Consider the following 21,656-nt stretch of genomic DNA (forward strand, 5'->3'; position numbering starts at 1 on the left):
TCCGTGCAGCACTGCTACATTCAGGGGTGATAAAGCTATATAGGTAAATAAAAGCACCCAAAACCTATTTTTATGACAATATAATGTCACAAAACCATGACGTCTTACAAGAAAAGATACAACTATATACATTGCAAGGATTTTGGCAAACCATTTTGCAAATGTTTACTATTCCCAATGATTTCTGAATGGGGGGGGGGGGGGAGACTCGGCATACATTTATAACCACACAGTGAGGTTGCAATGTTGTAACGAGAAAAGCTGCAGTGTTTGCACAAAAAAACAGAAAGCCTTGAAAAATATCTTGCCAAAAGTGATACTCATATTGCAGAGGATGCCTATAATATGACTGGTATCCCAACGCAGATGTCTGGGAAAGGCAGTGAGCCAGGCTACAGCTTGTATGTATGAGCTCTAGTAAGGATCAGATAGTTTAGGGCAGCCTTTGTCAATCAGGGTTCTCTGGAACCTGGGGTTCTTCCGGAGGGTGCTAGGGTACTTAAAGAGGAACGGCAGTCTGCTAACATAATTTGTAATAAAATCATCTTTGCCATTCTGAAGCTTCCCTCCAAACACTTTGCATATTAATGTATATATACTGTGATTCTGTACTTGCCAAATATGCTGTAGAAATCTCCCTCCACTAAATCTGGCTGCAGCCATTTTAACTGTGGGCATCTGAAGCTACTGCTTGTTCATTTCCTGGATTTACACAGACACACACCTGCAGCTCTCATTGGCCCTCTTATGACTCATTCCCCCTTCCTTCCTGGCAAACTCTCACGAGAGTGAGAGAGCTGTGCATGATGTCCTAAGCCTAGGCTAAGACCAGACAAGAAACAGGAAGTGGGCTGTATAAGTTTTATTTACTGCCAGGAAAAAATTTTTTACAATCCAATGTTAAAACGACAAGAGCAGAAGAAGATTTAATAGATGGAAAGATGAAAAAATGACTGAAGGTCTGCTTTAAGGACAGAGAAGTGGCTGATTGATCAATCCCCTGTTTACATTGCTGTACGTCAATGCCACCAATGTAAGGGGTCGCTTCTACAATGACCACCAATGTAGGAATATTTACAATATATCACTGTCTGTGTTTCTTTTCTGGCCATTAATTATTTATTGGTTTCAGGATTATTGGGGCCCTTTCATACGGCGGTAGCGGTAAAGCGTCGCTAAAACTAGCTAGAGGTGCACTTTTAACCCCCTAAAGCGGTTAAGGGGTTAAAAGCACCTGCAAAGCGCCACTGCCAAAGCGCTATGCAGGTGTCTGGCAGTGCTGCCCATGCATTCCAATCGGCAGGGGCCATGGAGGAGCGGTGTATACACCGCTCCTAAACTGCCCCAAAGATGCTGCTTGTGGGACTTTTTTTTTTTTTTAACGTCCTGCAAGTGCACCGCTCCAGTGTGAAAGCACTCTGGCTTTCACACTGGAGTGACAGGAGAGGCGCTTTGAAGGCGCTATTTTTAACGCTAAATCGCCTGTAAAGCGCCTCCGTGTGAAAGTGGCCTAACTTATGGAAATTGTACAGGGGTAGGTTTAGGTACACCCCAATCTTTATTCTTTTTTTTTTTTTTCTAAATTCTCTATGGCCTACTGATCAAGCTAATGTATCATGAGCTACAGATGTAAAATTTTTAGTGGAAGTTTCTTGAGACCTGAAGACTATTTTAAAGGGTCCTTCATGGTAAATAGGATGAGACAGGCAGGTTTAGGGGTTACAATATAAGTCTATAGTAAGCAGTGGCGTCTAGTGGTCAAAATTTTAGGGGGGGGCACAAAACAGACCTGGCCCCCTCACTCACAGGTCTGAGAACACAACATAAGCGTGCTCTGCTTAATCTTACCTCCTAGCAGCTTGTTCAGTGATATGCCCCGATCACCGGCTGACTCCTCTGCTCATGCCTTGTGTTCCATCGGACCAGACAGGATGAATCACTCAAAAAAACGGAAATGATTGGCGGGTTCGATAAAAGCACCGTCCTATGGACCCGCCAATCACTAACCACCACAGGACACACAATACCAGAGTGGGAGCGCGCTTCATGGGCAGTCTAAACGCCAGCCGATAGATTTGCTTGCCCACAATCACATGATTTGCAATGACTTAATGCTTCCCATAGCACCTCTGTGTCCGACGCCCCGCCCCTCCGCACACACTTAAAGGGAAATTTAAAAAAAAAAAACATTTTGTTTGGGGGGGTTGGTGTCACCCCTGCGCCCCCTATGGACGGGCCGCCACTGATAGTGAGCTTAAATATGGTCTGGCTATGTGTACTTTGAATTTTTGTATTGTTACTGCAGTAGTGCCTGCATGTTTTAGGTGAAATCGATAAATCAAGTAAAAAAAAAAAAAATACAGGTCAGGAAAAAAAAGGCTTGTATTCGGGTGCTTGGCTATACTTATGAACAGGTGGAACTTTTGGGTGTTCCGTCTGTCCGTGTTTTTTTTTTTTTTTTTTCATCCATCCCTTGATGGATGAAAAACAGACAGCAAGTCATTTCTGTGGGCAAGCGGATGTAAACGGATACTTTAAAATAATAAATGACGTCAGCGCTTGGAGATTTTAAATCAATTGGGCAGCCAGCAAAAATAAGTTTGATCAGAAATGAAATGTAAACGGATGATCATCTGTTATTTGCTTTTGCTGATCTAGATTTGTTTGATAGGATTTAGAACACTTTTTGAGATGGCCTCTAGAAATTGGCAATCAGGCTTATTGTCAGTAGTGGCCATTGGTAGTTCTACTATTAGCCTAGGCTAATTTAAATTTTTAATGCCCCCTGGAGGTTATACATACAGACAACACATTTTCTATCTGAAGCGGCCCCCTGCAAAAACTCTACCACAAGAGGGTTAATAGTCCTTCTCCATGCAGGATTGATTGGACATCCCCACCTACTGAATAACCGTCTACAAGGGCCTTTATGGCGGAACAGCAAGTAGCTGGGAAATACCACTTCAACTTTTGATACACACTATGAATCTTATTCAATGTGATGTATTATCTTGGTATTGTGCAATGATTGTTGAATATCTAGTTTTTATATACAATATTTTCTTGACTTTATATAATAAATATTTTTTATACTGTTACTAATGCAGGATTGATTTTTGCCTGAGCTTTGTGGGGTGCCACATACTGAGCTCTGGTGTAGACATCGTATCATTAATTTAACACAGATCTTAACTGGCGGGGAGCTTTAATTTGCAGATTTTTTTGCCTTTTCGTTGGCTTCAGCTCTAGCAGTATAAAATGTAAAAGAAAAAATGTTTCCGTTCCAGACAAGAGCTCATTGAAACACACACCCTAACAGGGCACACACGGGCAGGCTTTGCAGTAGATCAAGAAGCAAAAAGGCCGCACACCGATACAACACCTTTATTGGTCATTTAAAATCCAACAGTCAGTCCATATGATATAAAGTCAGAGATAGATAGCTAACGCGTTTCACACCGTATGTTGGTGCTTAATCATAGCTAGTGTAACATGGTCTGGTTGTGTATATAAGTAGGGGTAGATAGCCAATCAAAATTAATTTCACTGAAATCACCCCCTTTGCACAATCAAAGCATGAATAAGGGACATCTGGGGCAGAATCGATGAGCAGGTGCAAGAGCGTGAAATTCTATGAAGGAATGTAACACACACTACTTCCCCTGTCAAAAGACCTCCCACCTGAGACCCCCATATGTGTGGAATACTCAAAATGTCATGACAAAACAAATTACATACAGAGATAAAATCATGGACCGATTTCATATCATATCATTGCATTGAATAAAAATTTCATTGATAATGACAAATGTTTCAAAAGCAATTGGTATACAAGTCTTGAACTGATTTAGGTATAAATCATAACCCATATATAGGAAAATCATCGTTTAAAATAATTGTTTTGGAAGGATGTATTAATTCCAAAGTCACATCCATGCTAAAATGTAAAAAACAGTCACTAGAACTGTGTAATGCCCTGCATGCAGTTTTATATTATATATACTGTTCTTTCTGCCTGGAAACTTGAGATTGTCCATAGCAACCAAAAAGTGTCCCTTTACGTCAAAAGTGCTTTTAGACCAGATAGAAAACAGCGATAATAAACACCTGCAGAATTGAGCGATGGTGAATCATGGGGAAAGTCATTTTAATATTATTATATTATTATTTTTTATAATTCTAGTTATTTATTATAATTTATGATTTAGTGTTTCAAACTTTATCATAGCCGAGATGTCTACTAGACTCTTGTTTGGACACATTTAAGTGTGTAGGCACTGTAGCACCTAATCTACCTTACTTCTAACTGCCTAAGTGTCGGTTCACACTGAGGCAGCACAACTTGCAGCGCGACTGCCTCAGGCGACCTGGACACGACAGGAGCGGCGACTTGCAAAACGACTTCTGTATAGAAGTCAATGCAAGTCGCCCCCTAAGTCGTACAGGAACCCTTTTCTAAGTCTTGCGTCGCTCCGATTAGAACGGTTCCATTGTACAGAACGGGACGCTACTTGTCAGGTGGCTAGGTCGCCTGACAAGTCGTCCCAGTGTGAACCGGCACCAAAGCCTGGTTCACACCCAATGCGTTTTTTTTTTTTTTTTTTTGTTTCATTTGCAGAAACACACTGCAGTCCATTTAACATGGTTTCCTATGGATGCAGTTCACATCTGTGCATTTTATGGAAAGGACCAGGGACTTTTTTCTGGTTTTTGGTTCCATAGACTACTATGGATCATAAACATGTATTGAAAAACGCAAAATGCACCTGGAATATGCGAACTGCAACGCGCATAGGTGCGAATTAGGCCTTAGGGTTGAGATTAGTTATAAAACAAACAGGGTTTACAATTTTTCAACCCTAACATGCAAAACAATATAATGGTGCCTCGTGTGATCTCAGAAATGTGTAGTAGTTCACCAGATTCTTTGGGGATCCAGCTTGTGTGTAAGTCCATAGGGGGAAATCATAGCCATGTTTTTGGATCTGTGATGACCTAATAAGCGGATGGATCCGATAATCTCAGAAAGGCCGATTGGCCACTCATGCTGCAGCATGGATGGAGGAATCTATTCATTTTTCTTTTCTATTCAGTTTACATGAAATCTCTGGTGTATGGCCATCTTTAGTATTGTTTTCAATCAGCTGATTATTAGATTTGCATTGTGAGCAGAAGCAGTAGGGCACTATGTGGCACTGCAAATTGTTATACATACTAAAATAATTGAATTTCCATGTTCTGTGTACTGTCAGAGACCAGATATAGTGAATGCAGGCTCCTGGGTTAAAGTAACACTTTAATCCAGTGATTCTCAAACTGTGTGCCGCGTGAGATTTGCAGTTGTGCCGTGGTTTGAAAAATATTTAAAATTGCTAGCATTTTGAAACCTACCGAAAAATGAAATGGTAAATCAATGTAGCAAAAGTTTTATATATATATATATATATATATATATATATATATATATATATATATATATATATATATATATATATATATATATATTATTATACAGTATTTATATAGCGCCAACAGTTTACGTAGCGCTTTACAACTTTAGGGTAGACAGTACAAATACAATACAATTTGATACAGTATATATATATGTATGTGTGTGTGTGTGTGTGTGTGTGTGTATATATATATATATATATATATATATATATATATATATATATATATATATATATATATATATATATATAATGTGTGTATGTATAAAACCGAAATCTGTCAGTCTGTCATTCATTGGTTCCTTTCGTAATGCGAGACTTGTGCGAGATCTCGGGAGAACTCTATCGCTCCTAATTATATTGTAATATTAGAGAACGTTCTGTTTGTTGACTTTGGAGCAATCGCTTCAATCTAATTTGCTCTCGAAAGCAGGCACATCGGTCACATTAAATTTAAAATTAAATATATATGTAAAAATAAATAAGTTCTTCACCACAAAGATTGTTAAATCTTTTCAGGTGTGCCGTGAAAATTTTTAGATCTTTTTGGTGCGCCGCAAGACAAAAAAGTTTGAGAAACACTGCTTTAATCGCACCACAATGTACATTTACAGTGCTCTGCAATGAACATGTACCTATGCTCTGTCAAAGGATCCAGCAGAACTAGCATTGTGAGTACCATTTTCAGAAGGAAAGATCGGCCTTCCTGTTTTTTGTCTTTGATAAAGTGATCTAAAAATGGTGATAAACAGGACTTAAAGGGTATCTAATTCTAAGGCCCCATACACACCATTAGATTTCCTGCAGATTTCTGTCTTCAGATTTACCAAAACCATGTAGTGCAAGGGCCTGCCTGATTGCATACAAATTGAAACTCTTAAGGCTTGACCTCATATTATATGGAACAAAAATGTAATAAATTGCAGCTTACCAAGCTTTTTAAGGCCCGTAGTAAAATTTCATCCGAGTGATCTGCCGATTTTCGGATCGTTGGTATAGTGCTTTCGACAACCGATCCTGGTTTTTTGTCAGACAAAAACTGGATGTGCAGACTATAACATTTTTGATTGTGATTTGATGTGTCCAATTTTCGTCTAGTACGGTTTTCGTACAAACAAAATCGCAAGAGCAAGACTACGCATGCTCAGAAACGAAAGAACACATACAAAACTATTCAACACATTAGATCACTTCTGAAGATGTATTCTGTCGTACTAGATTTTTCGTATGGTGAGTAACCTCTTCACTTTTGACATGACACTAGCATGCAACAAAAAAACGGACAAACGGTTGTCCGAAAATCTAACCATGTGTACAAAGCTTTAAAGAGGAAATAAACCCATCAGGGTTTTACTTCCTCTTTTTTTCCCTTGCAAAGTAAAAGCATAATGGGCTAGTATGCATCTCGTACTAGCCCATTATGTGGCACTTACCTGCAAATGAAGCCTGTGCTTTCCCCGCTGGTGGCCGCATCCATATTTGCCCCTCTTCCTTCTGGGGCCGCAGACTCCTGCTCTGTGACTGGCCGAAGCCACGCGACCGCACTCCTGCGCATGCGTGCAGGAGTCGGCAATCACAGCATTTGCGAGTGAAGAAACAGCACGGAGGTCAGTTTCTTCACATCACATACGCCGATGACATCATCGGTGCACTTCAAGGTAAATGTCTCCTAAACGACACATATTTAGGAGGTATTTGCACTACCTATAGGTAAACCTTACCTTTATAGGTAAAAGTGAAAATCGTGGGTTTACAACCACTTTAAGTGTGCTGCTGCATTGGATTTGCTTTCTAGGCAATTTCTCTGTTTACCTGGTGATCCTGTCAGTAACACATTTTCTTGTTTTAGGGTGACAACCCAGTTGCTGTTTTTTATATCTATAGAGAACAAGGGTTGTCACTCTAGTATACGACTCAGTTTTCCCCATCACATAGTGGGAGGTGTTTTGTAGTCCACATAAAGAACTGGGAACAGTGCTAACTGATGTGAATACAGCACAGAGAGCACAGGAAGTTATCCACTCATAGGATAATGTTTTGCACTCATGGAACAGAAAGACCTTCAATGGTATATTAAACACCAATAAAAAGCAGACATCCCAACCTGCAGAAACTCATTTCAGGGAGGTGGCGCTTAGCGCCCACAAACGCCCCCACCCCCCGCAGTGAAATATTTTTAAAATCACCTTTTCAATATTTTTTTTCACATTGCTTCTGGGGAAGGGGTGGGGGTGGGTGGTATGTTGACGGTGTCAGTAGTTTTTTTATCTTTAATAATTGATTTTATTACAATTGAATTTGTTTTTAATTTTTTTTTTTCACAATGCTTTTTGGGGGGAGGGGGTTGGGGCAGTGGACAGTGTTGGTACGGCAGGGAAGAGTGGTGTCAGCAGTTTTTTATTTTTTTTTTTTCACACTTTTTCATCTTTTTTAGACTTTTTTTACAATATTTTTTTTAAATAGTTTTTGGGCGCTTTGGTGAGATGTCAGGGGTCTAAACAGGCCACTGACATCTCTCCTTTGAGACAGACAAAGGGACTGAGGGCACACATTCCCCAGTCCCCTTCTCAGCACTAAAGATGAATGACGAGAGAGTCTAAACCGCACAGGTGTAGATTCAAACCAGGTGTAAGCCAAATGAATGTCTCCAGAAGGAAAGAACCTCAGGTGCTGGCTAATGCTCAGTAAGCACTTAGCATAAGTGCGAAACGCGTTAGTGGTTGCCTGTACTTTTTTCGCCACAGTGTCCTGTATGATCCTGATTTTACAATAAAGACACTTGCATTTTTCCCGGTATGCGGCTGTCCGGACTTTCTCGCATACTACTAAAGATGAATGAACAGGAGACAGAGGTTCCTGTTCATAAACTGAGCAGCAATCACAGGACACAGGAGCGACCTCGCTCACTGTGTCCTATTACTAGTTCCCCCCCGCACACGGCGGGATAGGAGAGGAGGGGAGCCGGCTGTGGGGGGTGGGCGAGAAAGACATGGATGGGGCCGGGGGAGGAGCAGACAGAGCAGCTGGGAATAATCAGTGCAGCTGAAGGGAAAGCTGTGATCACCGATCTCCCTGTATAGCTTTTTAGCTGACAGCCGCGGGAGGGACAGAAGGAGAAGCGGCTGTCAGCTAAAAATTGATACAAAGGAGATCGGTGCGAGTGTGCGGGAGCCACCGCAAAAATGCGGGAGTCTCCCGCACCTCGCGGTAGACTTGAGATGTCTGAGAAAGCAAATCAGGAATGTTCATTGTTAGGGTTTACATATACTTTACGATATCTAAACCATATTTACATATTTTACCATGAAGGCAAAATGCACCTTATACATTTGAAGAGATCATGATCATGTCGTCATGTATGGCTGTACTGCTAGTGTTCTCATAATACAGAAGGACCACGAGTGCAAAATAAATATCCAGGAGAAGGGGGTAATATTTATTACAACATGGTGGTGCTGCGTGATTTTTATTAAACTTAACATAATCTGTCTAATTTACTGGTTCATTTCATACATGATATATTTGTGTTGACAATTTCCAGAACAGCCTAATGCAATTAGGCTATCTATTTTCTTTAGCTTGGCAATAAAATCCAGTGGCAGATAAATCTTTATATCCCTCTTGTGTAGTATCTGGTTCTCCAGTATGGGTAATTGCACTGGCTGATTAGTCTAATTGTTTAACGGCAGCCTACGCCCTGCATATGGGCATTCTGCTTTGAATTATATTTACATGAGTGCTTAGAAGTACAGTCATTTTTCAGTTGTTTAGCAGAGTATGTTGGCTGGAAACTACAACTTAATGCAGCATCAAGAGCCCTTTTCACACCTATGCATATGTATACGTACTGTAGTAACCCACGTGTATGGATGCATATTTTTGTGCATTTTATGTGTGCGTTTTTTATGCGTGTGTGCTTTTCTTGTGCAATCATTATACAAATGGGGGCTAAACCTTCTGAACTGGGATTTTTCATCGCATAAATGTGTCAAGAATATTATAAATGTGCTTTAGTCTGTTTCTAATTTGTTTAACCACCCTGGCGGTATGATTATGTCAGATTTTTGCATCTCAAAGTGGTACATTGTTTTGCATAGAAATTTGGTGGTTTATATTTTAGGCCTGTAATTCTTAGTAATAACAGACCTTAGGCCTCATGTACACTGCTGCTGGTAAACGGACGTTTAGGTGCAGTTGGGCATTTCTGCTCCTGAACTCTCCTCTATTATCTTATCAGTACATGTACACAGGGTCGTTTATAGTCGTTTCTAGGCAGTTGTGTTTAGCGGCTTTTTTTGGAACCCAAAAAAAGCGTTCAGAAGCTGTTTCAAGGCATTTCAAATGCCAACCGTGGCTAAACACTGCTACCCGCATTTAGGCGCGTTTTTGTCTAGTAGGGAAACATTTTAGCCTGGAAAATGCTAAAAACACACCAAAAACTACTTGATGCTGATGTTGATGCTGATGTTGAATAGGAATTTCACTCACCCGTCAACCATTGAGAATTTAGTCTGATGACCCCCACATTGAGCTTGAGACCCTAATGTCTGCTGGCTGTTTGCATTTCTTTATGACCCAACATGTTATAACGTTTTCCAGTTAGCTAATGAGATTCCTTCCCCCAGCCTGTAATCCTATATCAATCTTTCACATGTTATGCGAACTAGATGGGGTCTAACCTTTTCCAAGAGAACGTCAAAGGTGGCAATTGACATGCGTGTAAAATAAAAAAAAAAATCTCTGGGTAATTACGCAGCTGAACGTACATATAAAAAGTATCCTGTGGACATGACAGAGTTGCCCACCTCCCACAGCATTTTTTACTGACAAAACATGGCAAATTTACTGGCGGAGCACATTTTTTTACTGGCAACCTGAGAAATTACAGAACTCCTATTGAAAACTAACACAGTGAATATTTAAAAAGTATAAACATGATCTGGAAACACTGACAAAACCTATAACAAAGTCATTTGCTTGACACAACAGAGCATGAAATTATCAGATTTTTACAAACTTTCAGTAAATTTACTGGTGGTTGGCAACCCTGGGACATGCGTTGAGCCATCAATGGATGTGTCCATTAGCGACGAACTCTGGTCCTCTCACGCAATTTTCTACGTCTTTGGAGCCTCAGCAAAAGCAACATCAGGAGCATTTCCTCACACATGCTCATCATGGGATCCATACTAACAAACCAACCAAAAAAATAACAGCTAGCTACAAGCACACTGCTTTCTCAGCTGCTACTCGCACTGTTAAAATCCCGGGATTTGAATCGGGATGGCCTCGGATCGGAACAAACACCCCCCCCCCCCCCCCCCCCAGAAAAACCACCATTTCTGTAATCAATAGTCAATAGAGCCGATAGGCCTTATTGAAAAGTCTACCCCTCCATTCACAAATCATGTTTCATTCATCTAAGCTGTAATAAGGCTTCTATGAATGGATGAGCCTGGCAGAAAGGGCCGACATAGTCTAGCACTCTTGATGAGTATGAAAAATAGAGAAAACCTGGGCTGGAACATGTTCTTATTAAAATGGCTACAAATGCAATTTGCTGGCTGCAAACCTTTACATAAAATTAACACAGAAGTGTAGTGCTCCATAATGAATTTACATCCAAGTGCATATAATGTCCATTCTTTGTCCACATGCAATAGAAATTATAGAAACCCAGATAGAAATCTGCCACCTCCAACAGAAGCACACACAGCCTCCTACCAAATGGAGGTGACTATATTACAAGTGATCAAAGCACGCAGTTGTGCTCCAAGAATGGTTCTTAAAAAGATCCAATTCACCAGCTATTGGATCTTGCATCCTCTTCTCATAGAATAAGCCTTGATTTATTTGCTGTAGGGAAGATACATCCATTGTGCATTGTGCCATCCGACCATCCCAGAGGTGGGGTTCTAAGCCGAGTCTAATAGCTGGAGGATCGGATTTTTTTGAGAACCATTCTTGGAGCATAACTGTGTGCTTTCACCACTTGTAATAGGTGGTCAACTCCATTTGGTAAGAGGCTGTGTGTGCTTCTGTTGGAGGTGGTGAATCCCTATCTGGGTCACATTACTATTGCATGTGGACAAAGAATGGACATTATATTCACCTTGGTGTAAATGAACTGAGGAACGCTATACTTCACTCTTGATGAGTGCCTGTCACAGGTCTGTTGGCTCTATTAACCCCTGCTGCACTGGAAGATTATTTTATTATAATATTTTATTTTCTCACTAACATTTCTTTCACAAACCTTATTTTAGAGGTTGGTAATGTGATAATCTAAAATGAAATGAGACATGAGTGATGTTCTTTTCTCCTGTCCTCTTGGTAAATGTAGCCCTTTAGATACATGGAGCAGTGCTGCCTGTCTGTGTGGACTGCAGAGTCTACGTCAGCCACTGGTTCATGAATCCCATATAGTAATAATGTGCACTGCATTCAACTGCAGGAGGCAAATTTGTACTGGAAATGGAGTCATAAATAAACATAGCGTGATTTCTTATAGTAAACACTGTGCTTGCTTTGCATGTAACGTGATTTGCATATGCATTGTGGAGTATGCCATGCTACAGGCTACATTTCCAAGGGATTACAGTGCAAATGAAGCTTTGGTTTCACGATTACAGTGATTTGTGATTTTCCTGTTTTAAAGATCACACACACAGAATTATTCAAATGGGGATCTGGGTTGACATGTATTGCCTGCTGTAGAGATGCACATCCGGTGAAAACTATCTTCTGAGAGTTTTAACACTCTTGATAGCTATTCATTCACATAGATTTCTGATTATTCTGACACTTGCTGCATATTCTTTACAGCTGAACTTCAGCTATGATCTTTATCGTATACATCCAGCTTGTACCAATGTAAGTCTGTATATTTCCTATATGATGGGCTGCTGGGGAAGCTGTCAAACGCTGTAGTAGTGCCATGATTATCCGGGTCCTGTGCCAAGCAGCTTCCCTACAGGGGGTCGCTCATACAGCACTGCCACCATTTATATTAGTCATAATAATAACTAGCAGAGTTCTGTTTTAATTTTTTGTCATTAATTTCTGCTGGGTCCACTAGGGCTGGGGAAAAAATCGATCTAAATCTTGAATCGAGTTGAGAGGTCAAATCGATTAAAAATTTAAGCAAATCGATTTAAAAACATTTTTTTTTTCACTGCGCCGGTCCTGAGGAGCTGCAGGCAGGAGTTTTTAGGTGAGGCCGCAGCTTCGGCCTAGTCCGCGAGGCCGGACGCCGCGGACTAGGCCGAAGCCGTGGCCTTGCCTAAAAACTCCTGCCCGCAGCTCCTCAGAACCGGCACGGTGGCCAAAAAAAACCCAAAACTCGATTTGAATCGTGAATCGAGTTTTTTTTAAGAAAATTGCAGATTTTTTTTTTTTTAGAAAATCTCCCAGCCCTAGGGTCCACACAAAAACATTAGCTGGAATGTTTCCTTATGTATATACAGTGTGTCTATATTCCTCTCTAGCATTTTACTTGGTTCAGTACTGTCAATTCAATCACATTAAATGAAGATCTGCCTTGAATTATTTTAGAAAAATTCTAGAAAGCATATTTGATATAAAAGATGATTGTCTTTATAAACGTCTCACTTATTTCTCACAAGTAATACTGGATAGGTTTATATGTTAAAGGCTTTTTTTGTTATTCTTTCCAGTGTGCAAGGTGGAAGGGAACTTAACCCACATGTCAGTGGTCTAGGATGGCCAGTGAAGGCTCCAATATCCCTAGCCCTGTGGTGCGACAGATCGACAAGCAGTTCCTAATCTGCAGTATATGTCTCGACCGCTACAAAAATCCCAAAGTTCTTCCCTGTCTGCACACATTTTGTGAGAGGTGAGTTGTCCTAGAGTGTTAAGGGATGTTCAGGACAATGCGTGAAATTGCAATATCCAGGGCTAGGATTGCACCCACTATTTTAGCAAAAAGGATATTTGTTTCAATACAATTGCTTTCTGCAGGCGCTGTATAATGTCTGTCATGTGCAGCTGCTAAACACCCACAAATAACAGCCAGTTCATTGCCAAACGTACCTTCTATTTTTATATATTTTTAATGTCTTTACTATGTAATATTGACACCGTACATCATAATTTGAGTTACTATAATCATAATAATTGAAGAACCTAAAGCAGATCTTCATCCATTATAGGGGGGATCTTTAGAACCTAATTTAATCCTTTATAAAAAAATGTTTTCTCCTCCTCCTTTCTTACAGAACTGGTGTGTTTCACCACAGCTTTTACTGATTTCTAGCTTAGGTGAGAATTATGTAGCAGTGCCCTGATGGCCCCTGGAATTGACACTTTACATCCCAAGAGGCAGTATTTTACTTGGAGGGGGGGGGGGGGGCACGGCACAGGCATGCTACCAGATTCCGTACATGCACAGATGTGATTCAAGTATCTGCCAGTTATTCAGGACCTAACACAGCATGTTTGCGCATGTGCAGAAGATCCCCCACGCATGCACACAGATGCCATGGGTCTATACAAGGTTCCAGATACCAGAACCCAGCAGTATCTATGCACATGTGCAGGGGTCCCCCTTGTATGCACAGACCTACTAGAAGTATATTCACAGCACACATCTTCAGGGTAAAAGATGAACTTTGTCACGATTAGAAAGTTCCATAATTTGTCCCAACACTTTTGTGTTTTTGCCCAGTTTGGGCCTTAGTCCTAGCCATTGGGACAAATTATGGAACTTTCTAATCGTGACAAACAAAGCTTATCTTTTACCCCGAAGATGTGTGCTGCGAATATACTTCCATATCTGGTGGATGTCAAACCCTCACATATTCCCAGTGAAGTGAACAGCCTCAGATGATACACAGGGCTGAAACAAATCTCCCTACATAAGTTTTACATGCATATCAGCTTTATATATTCTTTAGAAAGTTCAGATCTGTTAGATTTTCTCTTCCCTGGTTAGCACTGCGGTGAAGCCTGGGCATACAGCCAAGACAGCTGATTGGAGGAAAGGCACACACACCCCCTCTTCTCATAGGTAGACTTTGAGAGCTGTTTGTTGAATCGTTAATCTCTGTGCTAATCTATTTTTATAGCATCCTCCCTAGCACAAAACTCGCTGCTTTTATCTTCTGTGTCAGAGAACTTGTCAGACGTTCTCATGCTGATAACAGAAGAATGGGGCAGGAGACGGCTACGGGACATACGAAGAAAAAAGTACCCCCTGGGTGGGACTTTAATAGACCACTAACACTGAATAAATGTAAACAAAGTTTATTGCACAAATATACAACGATGAAACAGGTGAGTATGTGTTAAAAAGACGTGTAACATCCAGTAGTGCATATAACAAAACAAGACACAAATAACAAACAAAATACAAAAATGACACTGGTACACTCCAATGGGTAAAATGCCCTAATTGGAGAGTACCAGTGTCATTTTTGTATTTTGTTTGTTATTTGTGTCTTGTTTTGTTCTATGCACTACTGGACGTTACACGTCTTTTTAACACATACTCACCCGTTTCATCATTGTATATTTGCGCAATAAACTTTGTTTACATTTATTCAGTGTTGGTGGTCTAATAAAGTCCCACCCAGGGGGTACTTTTTTCTTGGTATATCTAACTAGAGATGGGACCACCACACTTTTTCTGACATGGTGGAAGTCTCTCTTTTTTCTGGCTACCGGACATAGAGCTTTGGAGAGAGATAAGAAAACGCTGCAGATATATGTGCCCAGCTCAAATTTCATGAATCGTGTTTACATCCACTTTAACATTTTTATGTCCTTGATATACAGTATCATTGCATTTCAAAGAAACAGCCCTCTCTTCGTAAAAACGATCCTTTCTAGGGTCAACATTGATCTAATAGTTGCACAGATGCAGAAGAATTCAAACATCCAGAATACCTGTATCCTTTGCCAGAATTAATGGTCTGTGTTTCTCTTCAACCACTAGATGGCCCTGTGCATGTAACAGTTGTATGATCAGAATTGCCAATAGGAGAAGACCTTGTAGCACAGATGCTGAGGATCCTAGAGTTTACATACTTCCCTTTCTTGCATTTCCAAGGACAGCATGAATTTATATGCTGACTATTTTGGTGTGGGGGTACCGGGGTAATTTATATGCTTATTCGGGATTTGGGAAGATCTCTGGAGGCTTCGAAATATTTATTAATATATAGGACCTTGCAGTATGGACGTTCATATGTGTGTAGCACCCTGATGTTTAGGCAGCGTTGCTATTAAATTTAGTTGCCAAGTGATAGTTGCCTTGGCCAATTGTTAAGATGTCAATTAATTTTTGCCCTAGTTCTGGAATTGCTGCACTTCTCTTCTGTCACTAGGTGGCCTGGTATCTGGTGACATTAGATAAGACAAGGGCATTGCAAGGACAGATTAGGAATGAATGGGGTGTCTCAGCCAATGGGTAGGGATTTTCTTGAGTCCCTTGAGGCCTGCTGGGAGAACCTATTTATTTGGGCAGAGTCAGGTGATCGGGGTTCTGTGCCACCTGGATGGCTGTCTGGGTGGACGTGTGTTGTATCACCCCGGGCTGCTAGGCCAGAAACCTAAGGCCTATCCTGGGGACATCTGGCTGCTAGGCTGAGGGCCTATCCAGAAGCAGGAAAAGCAGCGTAGGGTTGGGACTGCGGGCTTGTAGTCCAACCAGAAGTAACGGTTTTGCCGGCCGGGAAACAGTCGTGATCGGAAGTGGAAGGAAAGCTGTCGCCACTAAGGGTCCATCCACCTTGTTACCGCAAACCATTGTGAGTAAGCTGAGGTCAGTACTGCAGCAGATTTCTCGGCAGCCGGGGATGGTGAAGAAGTGGGAAAACTTCAGCAAGTGCCAAGTCAGGGACCTAGTGGAACAGCAGAGGTGACATTTATGGAGTGCAAATCCAGGGACCTAACGTGTCAGCAGGGGAGAAGCTTGAAGAGTATCTGAGTGCCAAGCCAGGGACCCAGCAGGGAAGCGGGGAGACGCTTGAGGACGATACTGTGTGCTACGGCGAAGGAGCTCTGGGGATCCAATTGCTAGTGGATCTGGAGTCTAGTGAGAGACGGGGAGCTCGTTGAGTGAAGACCCACAGTGAGTGAGTGTGGGGTAAAGAGAGCTGTTTGTGTTGCAAATAGTTGAATACCATAACAGTTAGTAAAAACTACAAGATTGTTGCCATAGGAGACAGTGATCCTACCTATACAGAAGTTGTGTCCGGCTGGAGGCCTTCACCTGTATAACTGTTTACCTATAGAAGTCTCGGAGTCTGCCAATTATCTTTGCATCTACTTAAGGGTGTCCTGGCCCGAACCCTCTCTCCCACAGTTCTGTTTAAGAGACAATAAATCTCTTTGCATTCAAAAAGTATCTGGCGCCCACCTGATCATCTTGCATTACACCCACCATGCCTTGTAACCCACTAGACTGAAGGATGTCAGCTCTCCCTAACCCTGGAGGTAACTATTCGGCCTAAAGAGGTCTGGGACTTTGCTACATGTGTATTGCTTTTTTGGTTGAATTTTTCAAAGCATATTTGGCTTCTGTTTTTGGCCCAGCGAGTAACCATCCTTATCTCTTCTTGTGATGTGACAGGTGTTTGCAGAACTACATTCCAGCTCACAGTTTGACCCTCTCTTGCCCAGTCTGTCGCCAGACTTCAATTCTACCCGAGAAAGGTGTGTCTGCACTACAAAACAACTTCTTCATTACTAACCTGATGGATGTGCTGCAGAGGAGTCCAGATAATGGTATTGAAGAGTCCTCCATACTGGAGACAGTGAATGCTGTTGCTGCTGGAAAACCTTTGTCTTGTCCCAACCATGATGGAAATGTAAGAAATCCAATAAGATGGAAATAACCAAACCATATATGGTGTATTAAAATAAAAACAAAGCTGCACAGTAATTTTTAAATAGGGGATTATGGGGACAGTTTGAGAGTAAATAGAGATGAGCAAAACGGAATTAAACCCAGATTGCACCATTTCATATATTCACAGGATGCTGTTAACTAGTGCCAAATAGTTTGCATTATATTTCATGCTTGGTGGCCCTTGGCTCTTTAATGCTTCCCTGCATGCCTTTTTATCCTTCCCCCCCATCTCTACCCTTCATAGGGAATCAGATGGGCTGACAGACGCAAACCCCATGTAAAAGTATTTATGGAGCACAGGGGTCACCTTTCCTAAGTGAAGCCACAAGCTGTCACGGCTGGGTGCCCACAGTTCCAATGGATGCGCCGAGGGGAGGGGGGCTCCGTGCGGCTGCATCGCTGGACCGTGGAACAGTTAAGTATGTTTATTAAAAGTCAGCAGCTAAACTTTTTGTAGCTGCTGACTTTTAATTTAAAAAAAAGCCTAGAACTCCGCTTTAAAAGTGCTCCCTCCCCCACCCCACCTAACACTTTATGTAACTAACCTGTGTAATGCTGTGTACACACGACCGAACTTTCGATGGACTTTTCGATGGACTTTTCAACGGACTTCTGTCGAATCAGACTTGTCTACACACAATCACACTAAGTCCGACAGATTTGACCGTGATGACGTACGACCGGACTAGAATAAGGAAATTCATAGCCAGTAGCCAATAGCTGCCCTAGCGTCGTTTTTCGTCCGTCAGTCTAGCATACAGACGAACAGATTTTTTGACCGGACTCGAGTCCGTCGGAAAGATTTGAAACATGTTCTAAATCTAAAGTCCCTCACATTTTCCACAGTAAAGGTCCGCTGCAGTTCCGATGAAGCCCACACATGGTCGAATTGTCTGACGGATTTGTTCAGTCGGACAAGTTTGGTCGAAAAGTCCGACCGTGTGTACACGGCATAAGAAAGATCTGTATCCTTATCTATTTTTAGGCTGCTCCAGTCTGGTGATGTGATTGCCCGTATGGGCAGGGAGGGAAGTTTCCCCGCTGTCAGAGTACAATCACCCCCGTCCTCAAATGTGTGAATGGGGGAATCGGGGCAATTTTTTCCTTCAACCCACTGGTTGAACACAAAAAAAAAAATGACTCCTTTTTATGAGCTGCTTTACTGGCCAGATGAACAGGTGAATATAAAGGGGGGGGGGGGACTTAAAAAAAGAAAACCACCTCTAAGAATTGGTAATCTGCAATATAATGTGTTTTTAGGTTTAATAAACTTTAATAAATGCCTGTGTTATATGTGAATGGGATTGCCATGTGAATGGCTTACTTTACTGTCAGAAATGAGTAGAAAGAAGTGAAAGGAGCTGATTAAATAAGCTGGAGATTAATTCTAACTGCTGTATATACAATCTTGTTTAACCTAACAAATCCCATTGGCCTTGTTAATTGTGAACAAATCACTAATTCCTTTGTACATCATGTTTAAAGCTTAGCAGCAATCGTCCAAATTTTGAGATAGTGCCAGGCTTGCCATTTTTTTTCTTATGAGCCTTACCTGTAGATACAATTGGAACATATAGTGATGGAGTTTGAAATGGTATTATTTTTTTAAGAAGCGTTACCTTTTATAGTTAAAGAAGAGGTTGGGGATTACTAAATAATTGATCGTACATACTCACCGCCATGCTGCAGCATCTGTGTGACACGGCAGTCTTCTCACGCCATCTCTGAAACCAAGAGCTTAGCACTCACATGACTCCTAGTAGTCAGATCTTTGCTTGGAGGACAGTGACTTATCCGCTCTGCTCCTTCTGCAATCACTGGAGCATCAAGTTGGAGAGAAGGCAGGCATGACTGGCTCTACTTCTCAGCTGCATGCTGACTGGTGGAGCCAGCTATCAATGTTGTCAGAATCCTCCTGAGCCCGAGTCTATCGGAAAACTCTGGGTCTCAATAGTGCAGTGACCTTAAAGAGAAGCACAGCCAAAAAAGCTTTGGCCATACTTCTCTTTTAAAAAGCAGTTTGTGAGCATTGGGTTGGCCAAAACAATATCATGAGCCTGCTGCAGGCAGAATAAAGACTTTCCTCATTCTCCTCTTCCAGTGTGATCAGACTGCAAGGTGAGAGGATGAAGGCATTATGAGCGGGAGTACTGTCCTCCCTGTGTGAGGTAATAAATACCTGTAGGGCACCCTTCACATCTTTGCAGTGCATTAACACACATTAAGTTGCGTGGTCACATTCCATGTCTTAAGGCAGCCTATTTATTTTGAATGAATTGCAAAGGCACCAACAGGGAAAAAATAAACACTATTTTCCTCAACACAACGCACCACAGCACATTGTAGTGTGTTACCATGGGTTGCTTTAGTGCGTGGATGTGCTATTCAAAATTCATGGCACTGTAACACTTGCAAAATGTGGTATCATGCACAAGTTTTAGTTGCCCCCCATCATTGCCCCTACACTGACCTATTTGTTGGATTTGGGCCCCCCCCCAACAATTGGCAGCAGATTTGGAGTCCATTCTTGGGCTCTGAGACTGCGGTCTCCAGCCCTGGCTTGTGTAGGTCCAGTGCCTGGGCTAAAGTTCCACCCAATAACATTGCAGCTTCCTCCCCTCTCTCATCTCCCAGGCTGCACTGTCCAATCAAGCATCAGGGAAGAGAAACATCCAGTATGGCAGCCTCTATGAGCAGGCTGCAAGCATGGAGGAAACCCTACTGGAAGGACCATTGTTTTGGCTAAAAATTAGGTGCGGAAGTAGTACCTACTTTATGTAATCCTTTTTCCAAAAATGATCTAAATCTGTTATTTTATGTTCTGCTGCAGGTAATGGAATTTTACTGCCAGTCATGTGAAACTGCTATGTGCCAAGACTGTACTGGAGGGGAGCATGCCGAGCACCCCACAGTTCCACTCAAAGACGTGGTGGAACAGCATAAGGCAGCGCTGCAGGCTCAGCTGGATGCCGTTAAGAAAAGGTACTGCAAACAATCTTTCTCCTGTCTTCTAATGTACCAGCATAGCTTGGTTAATGAGCTTTGGGCATCGGTGCTTAAATAACTGCAAATGGCTCAAATCACTAAGTTCTAACAATCATTGTTTGCCATGACAGCCAAGGAGAAGAATAGAACACTTCAAGGCAGACTCAGTGTTCACAGTTTGTTGCAGTGTCTTAAATCTTAAAAATAAAAATGTATCTTCAACTTCTTAAGCACCCCTGACAGTGTTGGGCCTTGTTAACAAGGGTGGCAGGGGATTGTTTTTCAGATGGGCAATAGGGACTGCCACCCATGGAAACGAGGCCTAATAGTTTGCCCTGCCTTTTTCTGGACAGATTAGTGTGTGTGTGTGTGTGTGTGTGTGTGTGTGTGTATAATCTGCTGCATTCTACAAAGAAGTAAAAGCAACATGCTCCCACATACCAAAAAGTACATGATGTTTCTGAGGGTTACAGGAGACCGAGTGGTGAAGGAGTACGGAGAAGGTGAATATTAGTGGATAGGAGGAGGGATTTATTTTCAAGAGGAACCTATCACTTTTCCTTGAATAGATAAAACAATACATTACCTTTGAAGGGTCAAAGGGAAACTTGGGTTGCAGAGATAGGGCCATGCTCAAATCTTACAGGAAATATTTTTAAGCTGCCTGAACCTCATGCAACTTCTACTGAAATCGGAGCTACACTGCATCTGAGCATCACAAACCAAAAGCTCTATTTCATTAACTGTAAACATTCAAAGCATATTCACACATCCATCTATTTCTCCACGGTTTATTTTGCTGAGAAATCACTTTGAAAAACACCCCCTAGCATTTCTGTCCATGGCCATCTTGAGTAAGAGCAGATGATTAATGTAGCATTTACTTCTTTGAATCTATCTGCCCTTAACTCCGGCATGCAGGCAGGAGGATATACTTAGCTGAGAAAGCCCCTCCTCCCATCCTGAAGACTCCTGGTATGTATAACATGATTTGCCTAGGCTTGGAAACCAGAAAGTAACTGTAAGACATGTACAAACAAGTAAATATAATATATACTTTCCTTTCTATTTAGTAATGCTAGCAGCTTAACCGCTTCAAGATCGCCCGCCGTCGCTTGGCGGCGGCAGAATGGCACTGCTGCGCGAATAGCCGTAGCTGTACGGCGCTCGCACCCACACCCCCACAGAGCCCTTGGCAATCGGATTAGTTACAGAACCAATCAGTCTTCAGGTCCAGGCCAATGATTAGTGGCCTGGACCTGCTGATCGGTCCTGGCGAATGAAAATGCTTCCTCTGCCTGTAAATGTAAACACAGGCAGAGGAAGTGATGTCACCTCCCGTTCTG

General features: G+C 41.8%; 1 protein-coding gene across 5 annotated transcripts in view; it reads left to right on the forward strand.

Moving 5' to 3' along the window:
- Positions 1 to 21,656, forward strand: part of TRIM2 (tripartite motif containing 2) — a 219,081-nt gene that overhangs the window by 152,856 nt on the left and 44,569 nt on the right. For all 5 annotated transcript variants that reach the window (XM_073605295.1, XM_073605279.1, XM_073605271.1 and 2 more), the window contains exons 2-4: positions 13,130 to 13,308; positions 17,047 to 17,284; positions 20,156 to 20,307. In XM_073605295.1, the coding sequence (XP_073461396.1) occupies positions 13,175 to 13,308; positions 17,047 to 17,284; positions 20,156 to 20,307 (524 nt within the window). In that variant the 5' untranslated portion in view covers positions 13,130 to 13,174. The remainder of the gene's footprint in view (positions 1 to 13,129; positions 13,309 to 17,046; positions 17,285 to 20,155; positions 20,308 to 21,656) is intronic.

Source organism: Aquarana catesbeiana, linkage group LG01 (genome assembly GCF_042186555.1).
Source record: "Aquarana catesbeiana isolate 2022-GZ linkage group LG01, ASM4218655v1, whole genome shotgun sequence".
Taxonomy (NCBI): Eukaryota; Metazoa; Chordata; class Amphibia; order Anura; family Ranidae; genus Aquarana; species Aquarana catesbeiana.